Here is a 13,853-nt window from a genome sequence, read left to right as displayed (position 1 = left end):
TTCAATAACAAATAAATGTCCTATTAATTTACATAAGCACTTTTAATGGCAAGTGTAATATATGCGCTGAAGAGAACTGAAGAGTTGCTGTACCCAGAACAACCACAATGTGTCATAGTAACACAAATGTTTGAGAGAATAGTCTTTCAAAAGAGTTTTAAATAAAATAAATAATACAAAATATAATAATTATCAACAATAATCTGTAATTAATTTATGTAATTACATTTATAATTACACTGTTGACCCTTAAATCCATACCACCACACCTGTCTATAACCTTACCCTTAAAAATGCAGTTATATTTTAATTTCCATCCATTCACTTTCCTGTTACATGTACCAAAATGGCAAAATTCCAGTGGCTTGATTTACATTTTATTTAATTTATATTAACATTTATAAGTTTAGTTGGTAAAATTTTGTTTAGTAAAAATACAGTAAAACAGTATACTATTGTGAAATATAAAAATTTAAAATAACTATTTCCAATTCCATTATATTCTAAAAAGTAATTTATTCACGTGACATTAGGAATTTAGTACATTCCTTTATTCTTTAAAAAAAAAATGAACTGAAAGTTCAAAAGCGCAGCATAATAAAAATATATAATATAAATTATATATATATATATATATATATATATATATATATATATATATATATATATAAAAGATTAGTACCAACAGTCAGCCAGTTTATTTTCATTGCTATAGAAAATTAATAATCAAGAGAAACAGTATGGTGTTGAAGTACAGTGACTGTAAAGGATTCAATTTTTCCCCCCGTTAATATCATGTATTTCAAAACAGTAAAGAAACGACTAAACTTTGGTCAAATTATTAAGATAAAAAATATATTCAAATAAAATGTTGTCAACAAAAAGATAACAGGAAATAATATACAAGCTTCACAACTCATTTAGAGAAATAACACTGACAGCATATGCATTTAAAGACACCAAGCTTTAATTACTTGCATTACTGTCGCTCCAAGCAAGATGATGCATGGGAAACCTTTTTAATATAATATCAGGTCATTGCATATAGGGTAAATTAAGCTAAATGGGCCATCAGGTAAAGTGGGCTGTTTAAGTTTGATTGTATACTGTGCTCAATCGGTTTGCACTTTCAGAGCATAACAATGGTCTTTACTTAAGAGACACTATGAATTTAAATTATAAAATAGATTTGGTTGATGCAATATGAGATTTGGTGGTGGTAGCGTCAAAGGAAAACTCTCATGGATAAAGGTAGAAAACCTTCTGACATAAGATTTTAATTTCTTATAAGGTTGCTCAGTAAATGTAAACACATTATTGAGACAGTTCCAAGTTTTTGTTACTACAGTTAACAGATTAAAATGCAAAGAATAAATATTTTAAAATATGTGTTTAATATTGTTGGCCCACTTTGTCTGAATGTGTTAGATAAAGTGGGATACAGGTAAAGTGGGTGACCTTTAACCTTCATTAATTAGACTGAAATTATTTAAATAAATTGACATTCACTTGTTATTCTCCATTGCTGTTCTCTGTTGTATAACATTACACTAGTCTGACGTGCAAAACCGTTTTGCTTGCTACCTCTAAGGTCTAGTCGCATACAATAGTCCATAAACCGAATCATGTCCTCATAAAATGCGAGTAAAGACACACAAATGTGGAGAGGCCACTAAATACAGTACATACCACAGAGACTGACGTCCTGATGTTGCTGTTTTTCCTGTTCAATTTATTTCTGCCTCAGATTTGATTCTGGATCATAATCTGTATTAGCTGAGATAGATGGGTTTCTCCACGCTTGAGGACATCACAGCTTTGTTCGCGATCGTCATTCTTTAGCTCCGCCCACACTATACGCCTCCAGGCGCTCGTTTTTTTCCCGGAAAGACTCGGTACAGCCCATTTCTTTTATAAATATAATACAACTAAAGACTTTAGTTGTGAAGTCTTTAGTTGTATTATACGGAGATATGAAGGATGTAATACTACTCTATAGGTACTCAAGATTGACATGAGATTGACTGAAACTGAGACCCCCCCCCTTAAATTTATTGTCAGTTTTGTGCTCTCAGATCACGTGGTAGGGTACTTTTTACTGTGTTGTGTGGGTGTGTGGATGACCATGTCTTTTAGCCACCACTGAAGACCATTCCTGCGTCTCAATCAGCTCCCTAGTTCACTAGTCAGGGCACTGATCAGGACATAAGTCAATGGGCTGACTCCCTGATCAGTGCCCTGACTACTGAACTAGGGAGCTGATTGAGACGAGGCATGTGCCGATATCAATTTTTCATGTTGCGGTTAATTGAAGTTTTATCACAATATTTAAATAAATTGCAAAAAAAAAATGCACCAAAAATATATACAGCTCTGGAAAAAAAAGAGACCACTTAACACTTGCTCCAGGTGTGTTTTTAATTTAGAAATAAGATATTTTTTTATTAAATCAGGTATGGCACACTTAGACCAGCTGGACCACTTTACCTGCACACAATGTTTATTACACATAATATCAACTGTATTCAAATTGAAATATTATAGCTGGACTGTAAAGTTAACAAAGGTAATAAAGAAAAGAAACACAACACAGGTCTCTAAATTGTAAAGTGATGTCAAGTCCGTATGGAAACCCATACTCAGAATTTGTCCTCTGCATTTAACTCAAAGTAAGTGAACACACATTAGGAGCAGTGAGTAGTTAACACACACAAACTGCAAACTGTGGACACACACCTGTAGCCGTGGGCAGCCATTCACTGTGGTGCCAGGGACCAACTAGGGGTTAGGTGCCTAAGTCATTTCCTGTTAACAAAAAGTGGCCCACTTTACCTGCATTCACCCAACTGAAATATTTAATGTATATACAATTTCAATTCTGCTAATAATCCGAGATATATATTCATGCTTATTATTTCCTGAATATAAAGAAATCTACCTTGCGTTAGTTCAGTAACCTATCAAGTCAAGTCAACTTTATTTATATAGCGTGTTTTACAATGACAATTGTTTCAAAGCATCTCCACAGTGTTAAACAGGAAAATATTGCAACAAAATTTGATTCAGCAGTACGGTCGTGCTGGAGAAAACGGTGATGTTATCGGCTTATTTCAAGTTATCATATAGTGACATTGTGGGCAGATCGGTGATATAGCTGATACAGTTAATTTAGTACTTAATTTTATTTGGATATTTAGTTGAAAACTTAGATCTAATTCTTAGTGTCCCCAACTGAGCAAGCCAAAAGGTGACAGTGGCAAGGAACTAAAACTCCATCAGGGCATGATGGAGAAAAATAAACCTTGTGAGAAAGCAGACTCAGTCGGGGTGCCAGTTCTCCTCTGGCCTATTAACAAAGAGGGTATGATTATTATTCTGGCAACCTTACAAGTCAGAAATCATAAAAAAAAGTTCTATATCACGCAAGAGACTGGTTTATTGAGGATGACGCGTCGATTTCACAAAAATATGAATACTTGAAGGATCAGGGTCATCTCGCCGGAGAAGGGTTTATTTAGGATGACGTTGAGTAAACAATTATTAAATATAAATGTTCGATAAATCTAAGTCATCACACCAGAGAATGGCTTATGGCATGACATGTCGGAAAAAACAAAATTATTGAATAGGAATATTTCGAAAGATCGGAGTTGTCAAGCCGGAGACGTGTTTATTGAGGATGACGTGTCGTGGGCAAATTCAGAGGAGACATTAATTGACACTAATCTGCAGACACTCCAGGGATGTGCTGGTCATATCTGTGTCGGCAGTGTGCAGTAGACACCCATCTTTACGATTTCTATATAGCGCTTATTCTGCCTATATGCCATAAACATTACAGATAACATTTTAAGTATCAATTAATGTACATACATATAACTACTCATGTGCGACTGAAACGCTACAAATCAGGTGATTTTAGGTCAACGGTTTGGCTGTAAGTCAATGATGCTCTCTGTCGGTATGGAATAGCATGGCCGCTTGGCTTGAACACTTCCGTGGCTTCCCCGGCTGATGATAGTTTAGAACACAACGAGCAATCCAATCATTATACAGATCTGTGTTTCAAACACAAAATTTTAAAAATGCCTGCGCTTGTTTTTCTGGCGCATAAGGTCTATGGCCCACAAAATGTAATTAAAAAAAAAAAAAGTTTTATGACAGTTGCTAATTGCCTACATATCCACAGGACAGAAGTATATTAGCACTTTGAGATTTTCTTTAAAATGTAAAGTGTTTTATAAATAAAATGTATTATTATTAGCCTGACAAGCCAGACCCACATCAAGATGTTTGGTCTGGAAACTCACCATTGACAGGGCTCAATCCGAGGGGCGGGATAAACGGTTGTCTTTCAAACTCCCTCTGCACACGATAGGATAGCGCTACAACCAACCAGAATAATGTGAAGCGGAGCTCATTGACAGATTAAACATTCGCCGTATTCCGGTCGGCAAAACTCCGAACACATCTTCGCATTTTAAGAATGACTTCAGTGCCGTTCTTTGTTCTTTTCTCAGAGAAAAGCTTAGATCTTCCGGTCTCGGTCAAAACTGATTTAAAAGCCCGCCATTCGCCAGTTTCTGTGTTTAGTAGTATCATGCAAGCGTAACTCTGCCGTCACTATGTTAAGCCCCGCCCACTGACTCTATACACGATGTGATTGGCCTGACCAGAGTTTGGCGTTTACAGCTCAGAAGTGTATTGAGAGTTGCTAGACGACACTCGCGGGCAGATTAAATTTGCTGCCGCTAGGGTGCGTCTAGACTTCTAGGCTATATTATTATTATACTATCATATTATTATGAAAGCTAAATACTAATTATGAAAAAGAGTGACAAAAGAAACTAACACTTTCAAAAAACACAACCGACTGAGATTATATTCAGTAAATGTGGTTAATATCTGTTGTACAAATGAAACTACCAAGTTATGGAAAACACATTTCTTAATTCCCCTATACAATGGATGTGTTTTCACAAAAGTGAAGTGGAAGGCAGGGGGACAGATGACTCAATTTACATACATATGTGGGTTTCAACATTTCAACAAAAGTTTCCTGTCTGCTCTGCATATACATTTTCATGTGCTGTCATATAAACTGTCAGAAAAAAGGCACATTTGCTGTCACTGGGGCGGTACCCTAAGGTACAAAACCGAAAAGGTACCAATACCTTTAAGGTACCACTATGTACCTTTAAGGAATACATTTACACTCTTAAAGTACTGATAATATGTACCATTTAGGGATGAGAAAAGTACAAAGATGAAGCTTTTCACTTTTGTACCTTAGGGTACCGGCCCAGTGACAGCACTGTACATTTTTTTCAGTGTAACGCAACGAGTGTATCGCACTCCCACACAGACCACATCCATATTAGCCTACTATTTCTGCTATTAGGGTGGAGAGAGAAAAGCAGATCTCCAAAAAGCACACTTCCTCAAATGGAAAGCAGAACCATCAAGTCATCTTCAGACATCAAATGTGGAATGGCATCAAGTTCTTTTTTTGATCCTTACAATCTTTAAAGAGTTCACACATGCCTCCTCAGAGATTAAAAAGGAATTATGACAGAAAGTGAATGCGCACAGTTTGGGGTTGATTGAATTCTTATTTGATGCTCAAGAAACATTTGTTTTATTATTATTGTTGTGCTGCTTAACATTTTTTTGGTGGAAACCATACTGCATTTTCCCCACAGGAATCATTGATGAAAAGAAAGTTCAAAAGAATAGCATTTATTTGAAAGAATTATTTTGCAACATTATAAAGTACATTATACATGTATTTATAGTCACTTTAATGTATCCCTTTTAAAAAAACGTAAATCAATGAATAGCTTTGCAAAGTTATACAAACACAATTGTCTCCCCTCTGTGGCTGTCTCCTCTAATGCACTAAAGCAAATATGTACAGTGTTTGTACTATTAAGCTTATATTATTTTCAAAGCAAAATATTAAACAATCAAGAAAGTTAGGTGTTTACATTTAAGGCTTAAAGGTACAGTGTGTAGTTTTTATGAGGATCCATTGACAGAAATGCAATATAATATACATAACTATGTATTCAGTGTTGTATAAAGACCTTACATAATGAACCGTTATGTTGTTTTTGTTTTTTACATTAGAATGAGCCATTTCTATCTACATACACCATGATTCCCTAACAGTGAAGTCACTATTTTGAAAAGACAAACACCAAAAACAACTCACCAACATTATAAAAGTGACCCCCAAAGAAATTAATAGAAATAGAAAAAAAAGTATTTTATGATGACTATATTAATTTTAAAAATAATTGTCCACCTTTATCAAAGAACATGATGTCCTATGAGGAAGGAAGAAAGAAAGAGAATGAAGAGAGATTAGTCCAAATAAAAATCACTACTATAATATGATGGGCCAAATTTAATAAATGCAAAATGGATTAAGAAATGCTTCTCCTCCCATAAATTTAGGGTAATTTCCCAAAAAATGTTTAAAATGCCAGATCTCTGAATGAACTTCTCTAGCTTACAATACATACAGCAAGATGTCAATTGCTGAAATCCTTGACTTAATACTCACAATGAGGAAGCAAGCACCCATAAGTAATGTCTTCATTTTAACATCCATGTCCAGAGGGAATTGGATACAAAAGTTGGTGGCATCAGTGAAGCATTTCTTTAAGAAACCACTTCGTTGCTTAATGATTCGACCAACTGCCTTCCCACCAGCCATGCTTATGACCTAAAAACAGACCTTCTTAGTTGTGCAACACATGCATTGGTGTGCAAAATGCAAAAAGCCATAACTAAAAAATAAAATTGCCTGAATTAAAAGTTACCTCAAAGTTTATGTCACCACAGCATTTGAGTGGAAGGAAGGGCCCTTGGATTTGCAGTAGTATCTCATTGTGGGGGCCCAGGATGGAGAATCTTGGTAAAAAGCAGGACCACTCCTGTTTCACATAGCCTATTGTAACTCCAAGGGGAGCCTGTACCTCAATCTGAGGATGGAAAATTCACATCAATGAAAAAATAAGAAAGGAAAGTATGTGGATGAGTAAGTAAGCAACACATGGACTTGTTTAAAGGTACTTCAAAACATTTACATGCGTTTCAAGAACGCTGAATAGAAATCCAATTGTTTATAACTAAATGTATAGCAATTTCTCAATTTTTTTATATGAATGCCAAATCCATTTATGGTCTAACAGATTTAGGTGAGCATTTAAATACTTAACTGGCGAAGTGACTGTATAGGAGCAACTGGGGAAAGAAAATCAGATTCTACAATACAGAATATTAAATATTGAAATGCCTATAAGAAGCATGTAAACACACAGCTAAAAATAGAACGGCATCCATGTCATGCTAAATATAGTTTAACCCTGGTGCCACTCTTCCATAAAAAGAATTTGGCTCAAATATCTGCACAGCTGCTTGCCAGTTCCACTTGGCAAGCATGTCCCAACAAATAAATCATATCACATCCCCATTTACACCAGGAAAAGTTTTGATGGAAAAACAACTTCAAATTACAATCGGGAGTTGTGACGCATAGGCTAGTGAGACTTTACATCTCCCGTCGTAGTTTATAAAACATTCCTTCACAAAGCAGTTATTCTTGTTAAAAGCTAGACTACAAATTTACAGATTTATTCTGTACAACGTCACAAAAAAATAAGGTTTCACTGATTCTGTGTAATAGTACTATAGATGCCAATGGCGCCTTGTATGTTGGAACTCCTTTCAACATCTCTATTAAGACATTGTATTTAGACAACACAAAACCCTTGATAAGTTTGATCAAGTCTATTCTACCTCTTGTAGGAAGCAGCGCAATGGTCTGTGCAGCCGTATGACTTCTTGGCCCGTGTTGTCTTTAATTCGCATTTGAAAAGGGCGCGCTGAACCAAAGACATTGCGTGTAAAGCAGTCACTTTTTTCTTTGGCATGGTATATCTCTTGCCCAATGCTGTTCTTGATTTCATACTGGTTTTTGGTCTCAAAACTAGTGAACACTGTAGACAAGTATGATCAAAGTGTGCATCACATAGGTAAAAGTATGCATTCTAACAGAAAAGATAAAGGTGTTATCAAAAATGCTTTTAAACATTGGCTGTGCTGTAATATGATTACACAAAAAACATTAACAAGAAAGGGCTAGAAGAAGACTCACTCTCTATACATGATATTTTTTGGTGAATAAGGATCTGGTCAATCTGAAGAAAGAAAAAAAACAGGTAGTAACCATACATCACACTTAAAAGACAAATGGGGTGTGTGTGTGTGTGTGTGTGTGTGTGTGTGTGTGTGTGTGTGTGTGCGCGAGTGTGTGTGTGAGAGTGAGTGAGGCCCACTTGAGTCAAGTACTCGAGACCGGGTGGTACTCCAAAAGGTATAACCAGTGGTGGCGCTGCAGGTGCTAGAGAAGTTTATGAGGAGGATAGACATACATCATCATTAGCCTTGCATTGTTTTTACAGTATTTACAAGCATGTAAATATTATATCACACTCCTATATGCATTTATTCTGGTTACGTGCATATGGTTGAACTTGGTCAGGTGCTGGATTGCTTGGACCAGACGGATTCATGACCGACTGAACAGGGACTGGTTGATTCCCTGGCTGGAGCTCTACAGGTGGAGCCGGTGTAGGACCATGAGGAAGATTTGGAAGATTGTTTTGGGGCGCAGAGCCTAGAGTGAGACAATAATATTTTTTTTGTGTGCCACTATATATTGATGCGCTAAAGATGAACTTTTATTGTATATGGAAAATAGAGCCGTTTTTAGTTGAAAATGTTCACATCTCTATATTACGTAAAACTCAGATCTACATCTATTCAATGTTTACCTGCATATAGTTGAACCTGGTGAGGTGTTGAATTACTTGAAGCAGACGGATTCATGACCGGCTGAACTGGAGCTTCTTGATTAACTGCAGGTTGAGGAGCTTGTCCAGGTACTCCATAACCCCCTTTGGGATAGGGAGATATGTACTGTTCTGGCTGAGGAATTGGGTTTGGAAGGTAGTTTTGGACTGGATAGCCTAGTTTAAACAATATTTGATAAAGAGAGTAAAAACACAAATTACATTAAATAAATACAATTTAAACATCTAAATATAACACTCTAAACCCTAATATTGAAAATAATTAATTGGTTTGATTAGAGCCAACTCAAATTAAACAAATTAGTTCAATCAAATAAACCTTTTATAAGCATTTAGATCTTCTTCTTTTGAGTTCTCAAAACTGACACATTTAAAGTAATCTGAATTGTTTCATTGTTTTGAGTTTTATGAACTTGTTTCTTACCTTAATTTAGGTAAACTTAAATTTAAATGAAACTGGGCTGGGATTTCTATTTCCGAGGATGCTTTGCCATGACACTCAAAAGGGAGGGTAAATACTAAAAAAGGGAGGGTAAATACTAAAAAAGGGAGGGTAAATGCTAAAGTTATGTATCATAATTTTCTTTGTGCACAATTATGTCAAGTAGGAGATTTAGTGTTTAATGTTTTATGCAGGTTTAAGAAGTGTTTCTGTTATGGGTTTTTTTTGTGGGGGGGGGGGGGGGGGGGCTTCATGGTGATGAGTGGAGCATGAGCTTGATTAAGAATAAATATACAGTATGATTCATATTACTCATTCAGCATAACGCTATGCTATCAAGGCATTGTGTTACCAAAAAGCAAGGTTACATTTATTGAACCAGCTAAAGCTAGCCAAGTTTCAACTACTAAAAATACTTGACATTACATTCTTTGAGTTGGGTATGAATATGCAATGGAAATGTAGTTCTGCTTGCTTAAACTTTAAATTTCTTAATTTTGTTTCTCAACTTTGATTACCTCAATTTGTTTTGAGTTTCAGGTTTAGTGTACACTATTAAATAGTGCCTATGTTTCAATGTTTGTAGTAGTCAATGTTTACCTGCATATGGTTGAACCTGGTGAGGTGCTGGATTACTTGGACCAGACGGAATCATGACCGGCTGAACTGGAGCTGGTTGATTCACTGGCTGGAGCTCTACAGGAGGAGCCGGTGCAGATCCTTCAGGCTGTGGCATGGGATTTGGAAGGTAGAATTGGACTGGATAGCCTAGTTTAAGAGAGTGAAAACCTTTAATGTTTTAATAATCTAGTTAGTATAATAATATAAAATTTATGCAGTTTGTTCCCTTTGTTTTGGTTGAACATTTGAAGAATAGTATGTAACACTCAAATATAAATGTATATGTTTACCTCCATACAGCTTAATCTGGCAAGGAGCTGCATTAATTGGATCAGACGGATTCATGACTGTCTGAACTGGAGGTGGTCGGTTCTTGAGCTCTGTCGCTGAGGAAGCCAGTTCAGTTCCTTCTATTTGAGGCATTGGATTTGCAGAGTGGGTTTGGGGTGGACAGCCTATAGTGCAAAAAAGTTAAAATACTGTTTTTTTTTCTCTTCCTGTTTTAGCAGATTTTTTTTAGTCAGATGTACAGTATATTCCTAATTTACCTGGATTACTTGTATCGGATGATTTTAAGGTTGGTTGAATTGGAGGTGGAGGGTTGGCTGCCTGGAGCTCTGCAGCAGGACCTTCAGGGTGAGCCATGGGATTTTGAAGGTCTTTTTGTGGAGAACCTATTTTAAGATTTTGTTTAGCTGAGTTATTTGTCTCATTTACTACAAATTTTTATTTAAGGGTTGTTGAGGTTAATTCCCTTCCCAATTTGAAATGAATGAAAATCTAAATATTATACAACTCAAATAAACATTTACCTCCATGTGACAGAACCTGATGAGGTGCTGGATTATCAGACGGATTCAAGGCTGGCTGAACTGGAGGTGGTTGATTGTCTGGATGAATTTCTGTGGCTGGAGTAGCCAATGTAGAACCTTCAGGCTGATGCTTGGGATTTGGTGGACAACCTAGATTAGGATGATAAATCATCATCTGGGTTTCAGATCACAGACATTCGTCATTACACACCAAAACTGAATCTGAGTGTGAAAGGGATTTGAGAGCTATATGGGGTAAGATTTTCAGAGTATAACTAATTTGGTTTGTTCATCAAATAAAGCTGTCATACTTTCTGGCCCAAGGCTTTTTTTTCTAAACAATGTTGAACTTGATGGTTAGAAAGTGAAATTATAACTATTCAGTTACATACATACAGAAAAGAATGTACTCACGGTTGACAGACAGAATACAAACACAACATGTTGTATGTTTTACATAGAATGTGGCAAAACATGTTATTGTGCATTTCATTCTGCTACTTTTAGACTGACAAAAAAAATGTAATTCAAAGAAGACTAAGCACTACAAGACAAACCACATAGCAGTAACCTGCAAGAGAAACATTAGCACAGTAACACCATGACTTCATTAAATAAAGACATTATTAATATGGTAACACTTTCCAATAAGGTTTCATTAGTTAACCACATTAGTTAACATGAACTATAACAATATTAATCTCAGCATTTATTAATAGAATAAGATCAAAAGTTGTATCTGTTAACATTAGTTAATTCATGAAAATTGAATAACATAAGGATGGTTAATAAATACAGTAAAAACATATTGATCCTTGTTAGTTTACATTATTTAATGTTAACAAATGAGACCTTATTGTAAAGTGTTACCATTATTATTTAAAACGACTAAAACTTCAGTACCTGTTTTTGACATTTTGAAGACAAGTCTGTTTGACTGTACCGTCACCTTTTATTAGAGAACCAGCACGACCTCTATGGTGATGAGGGAAATATAAATTAATACATTCTAACACATAATTCCAATGTCCAAATGAAGGCAGAAACATAGTACGATTTCCAGTACCTAAGACAAATGGTAAATGATCACTTACCTATTAAAACTCTGAACAAAGCCTTAGGATGCTGCACACACAAGCCCCCTCGTAGAGAAGTTCCTTGGTGATGGAATGATTGTTAGGATAAAGGAATTAATGATATTTAGGAATTTCCTTTTGTTTAGCGAATACAGATACTTGTGTTTGTGGCGTTATCCTTTACATGCACTTGTGGTTTCTGTTTTATAGTATCCCCTCCCCTTTTCTTACATATTCAAATTAACAACCTGAGAAAGGTGTGAGTTTTTAATATCCTTTAGCCTCATACGTCACACTACTTAGCAAGTAAAATATAAAATCTATCTTACATAGCATACTTACAAAACACCACAAAACGAATAACTGCCATCTAAAGTGTTATTAATAACTTAAGATCAGACTTCTGTCCATCTATTCATTTATGTTATTTATTATGTAATGCAATGCAAAGTGTTGATCTAATCTGAATCTGGCCCCTGATTTTGTTTAAATTGGATACTCATATCTACAAAAAGAACTACTTAATGATAATTACTCTCGTTTTTGTGCTAATCCTTTAAAATATAAACCTGGGAACGCAGTTGTTGGGAAGGTTGGTGGTGAACCAGGGCCCTCAGTAACCTTTCAAGAGGGTCTCAAGATGACATTATTTAGACAAAACAATTATTTAGACAAAACAAGCATTATAATAAACTAGTTATGCCAAGCTATAACATATATTAATAGGGTAGATATCGTGAGTGTGGTGGATACATTTGTGGACAATGAGGATCCACTGATTTAGGCAAATCAGTTGAACAAAAACAAGAGCATCTTATTGACCTCAAAATTGTACTGGGTGTGGTGACTAACGCCATCATAGATATACATTATGTAGAGGTCTTATTCGACCGATCTGTGCAGGCACTAATGAGGAATCTATGTATACTTCTATGATCGCATCAGTTGGACCTTATCAATCAATCAACTTTATTTATATAGCGCATTTACAATCGCGATTGTGTCAAAGCAGCTTCACAGTGCTTGTCCTTATCAGACGGAAGTTATAGCTGATGGGAAAACTTGATGAGACTCGTCGGGATATGAGGTTAAAAAATAACAAATACTGTTTGGTTTCTCACAACAACCGATTGGTTCGTGTCTTAACAAATCAATGTGTCGTCAGGAGCAGCAGGATTTTTGTGCACATTGTCCAAGCATGTTTTTTATTAGTTTGCTTTGCTCTCAGAATTGTTACCTATTCACACCATTATCTGACTGGCACACGGCAATGGTTGGAGTTAAAAATCTTCATTTGTGTTCTACTGAAGAAACAAAGACACCTACATGTTGGATGCACTAGGTGTAAGCAGATAAACATCTAATTTTAATTTTTGGGTGAACTAAACCTTTAACCACCAAAAATATCAAATATTAAAATATTCAGTGTTAAATGAACACTGCTCCGTGTGCATACTACAGTGTTAAAGTAACACTGATGCAGTGCTGTAATTGAGAAGATTATTAAGAGATTAATTAAAATACCATTAGTTATGAACACATGCTATTAACAGGCATCACTGAAGGACAGGGAAATAACAGAAATAGGAAAACGCTGTTAAACTGCAACAAGAAAATTGTGGATGTATGACAAATGTAATCGCTCATAAAATTTTATCAGATTTAGATAATCGAATTGTGAGATTTAAATGTCTTTTCTCTTCAGTTGATTTCATTTTAAGGCAGTGGCTGAAGTCACTTTTAGTTGTTTCTTGGTCCTTCAGGACTTAACAGCAGGTGTTCATCTTTAATGATACCTAGTATCTAAATTCGCTCTTTTTTATTCACACTTTTATTCACACTACTAAAAGAGTGGACTATACAGTAAATTAATGTATATGGAACAGTGGATGAGGAAAAAGGGTTTAAAAATGTATGTTAAAAAAAAAAAAACTTTATGGTTATACAGGTAGATATATTTTTCATGTTATTTTACATTAGACATGATTTCACAGTATTTTTTTAAATGTATTAATATTTA

At 35.4% G+C, this 13,853-nt stretch overlaps 1 protein-coding gene across 1 annotated transcript; it reads right to left on the bottom strand.

Annotated features, from left to right (window-relative positions):
- Nucleotides 1–5,880: 5,880 nt before the first annotated feature.
- si:dkey-62k3.6 (phospholipid scramblase 1) lies at nt 5,881–12,016 on the bottom strand. The gene is made up of 14 exons (XM_067451307.1): nt 11,852–12,016; nt 11,661–11,732; nt 10,758–10,907; nt 10,494–10,619; nt 10,236–10,400; nt 9,925–10,092; nt 8,844–9,038; nt 8,528–8,686; nt 8,346–8,410; nt 8,165–8,207; nt 7,807–8,006; nt 6,828–6,989; nt 6,569–6,730; nt 5,881–6,329 (listed from the first exon to the last, which is right to left on the bottom strand). Exons 2-14 carry the CDS (start codon nt 11,671–11,673, stop codon nt 6,279–6,281), a joined length of 1,659 nt encoding a protein of 552 aa, XP_067307408.1. The 5' UTR covers nt 11,674–11,732; nt 11,852–12,016; the 3' UTR covers nt 5,881–6,278.
- Nucleotides 12,017–13,853: the final 1,837 nt, after the last annotated feature.

The sequence above is a fragment of the Pseudorasbora parva genome, chromosome 1, assembly GCF_024679245.1.
Source record: "Pseudorasbora parva isolate DD20220531a chromosome 1, ASM2467924v1, whole genome shotgun sequence".
In the NCBI taxonomy this organism is placed as follows: domain Eukaryota; kingdom Metazoa; phylum Chordata; class Actinopteri; order Cypriniformes; family Gobionidae; genus Pseudorasbora; species Pseudorasbora parva.
The sequence above is the reverse complement of the archived record's forward strand: the minus strand, read 5'-3'. Positions and strand labels throughout refer to the sequence as shown.

What these genes read in the sequence shown, in the direction of transcription:
- si:dkey-62k3.6 (XM_067451307.1), bottom strand. An exon ending in ATCCGATACAAGTAATCCAG is followed by an intron (nt 10,401 to 10,493) that starts GTAAATTAGGAA and finishes TTTGCACTATAG; the next exon opens with GCTGTCCACCCCAAACCCAC. An exon ending in GTCTCGAGTACTTGACTCAA is followed by an intron (nt 8,208 to 8,345) that starts GTGGGCCTCACT and finishes TTCTTTCTTCAG; the next exon opens with ATTGACCAGATCCTTATTCA.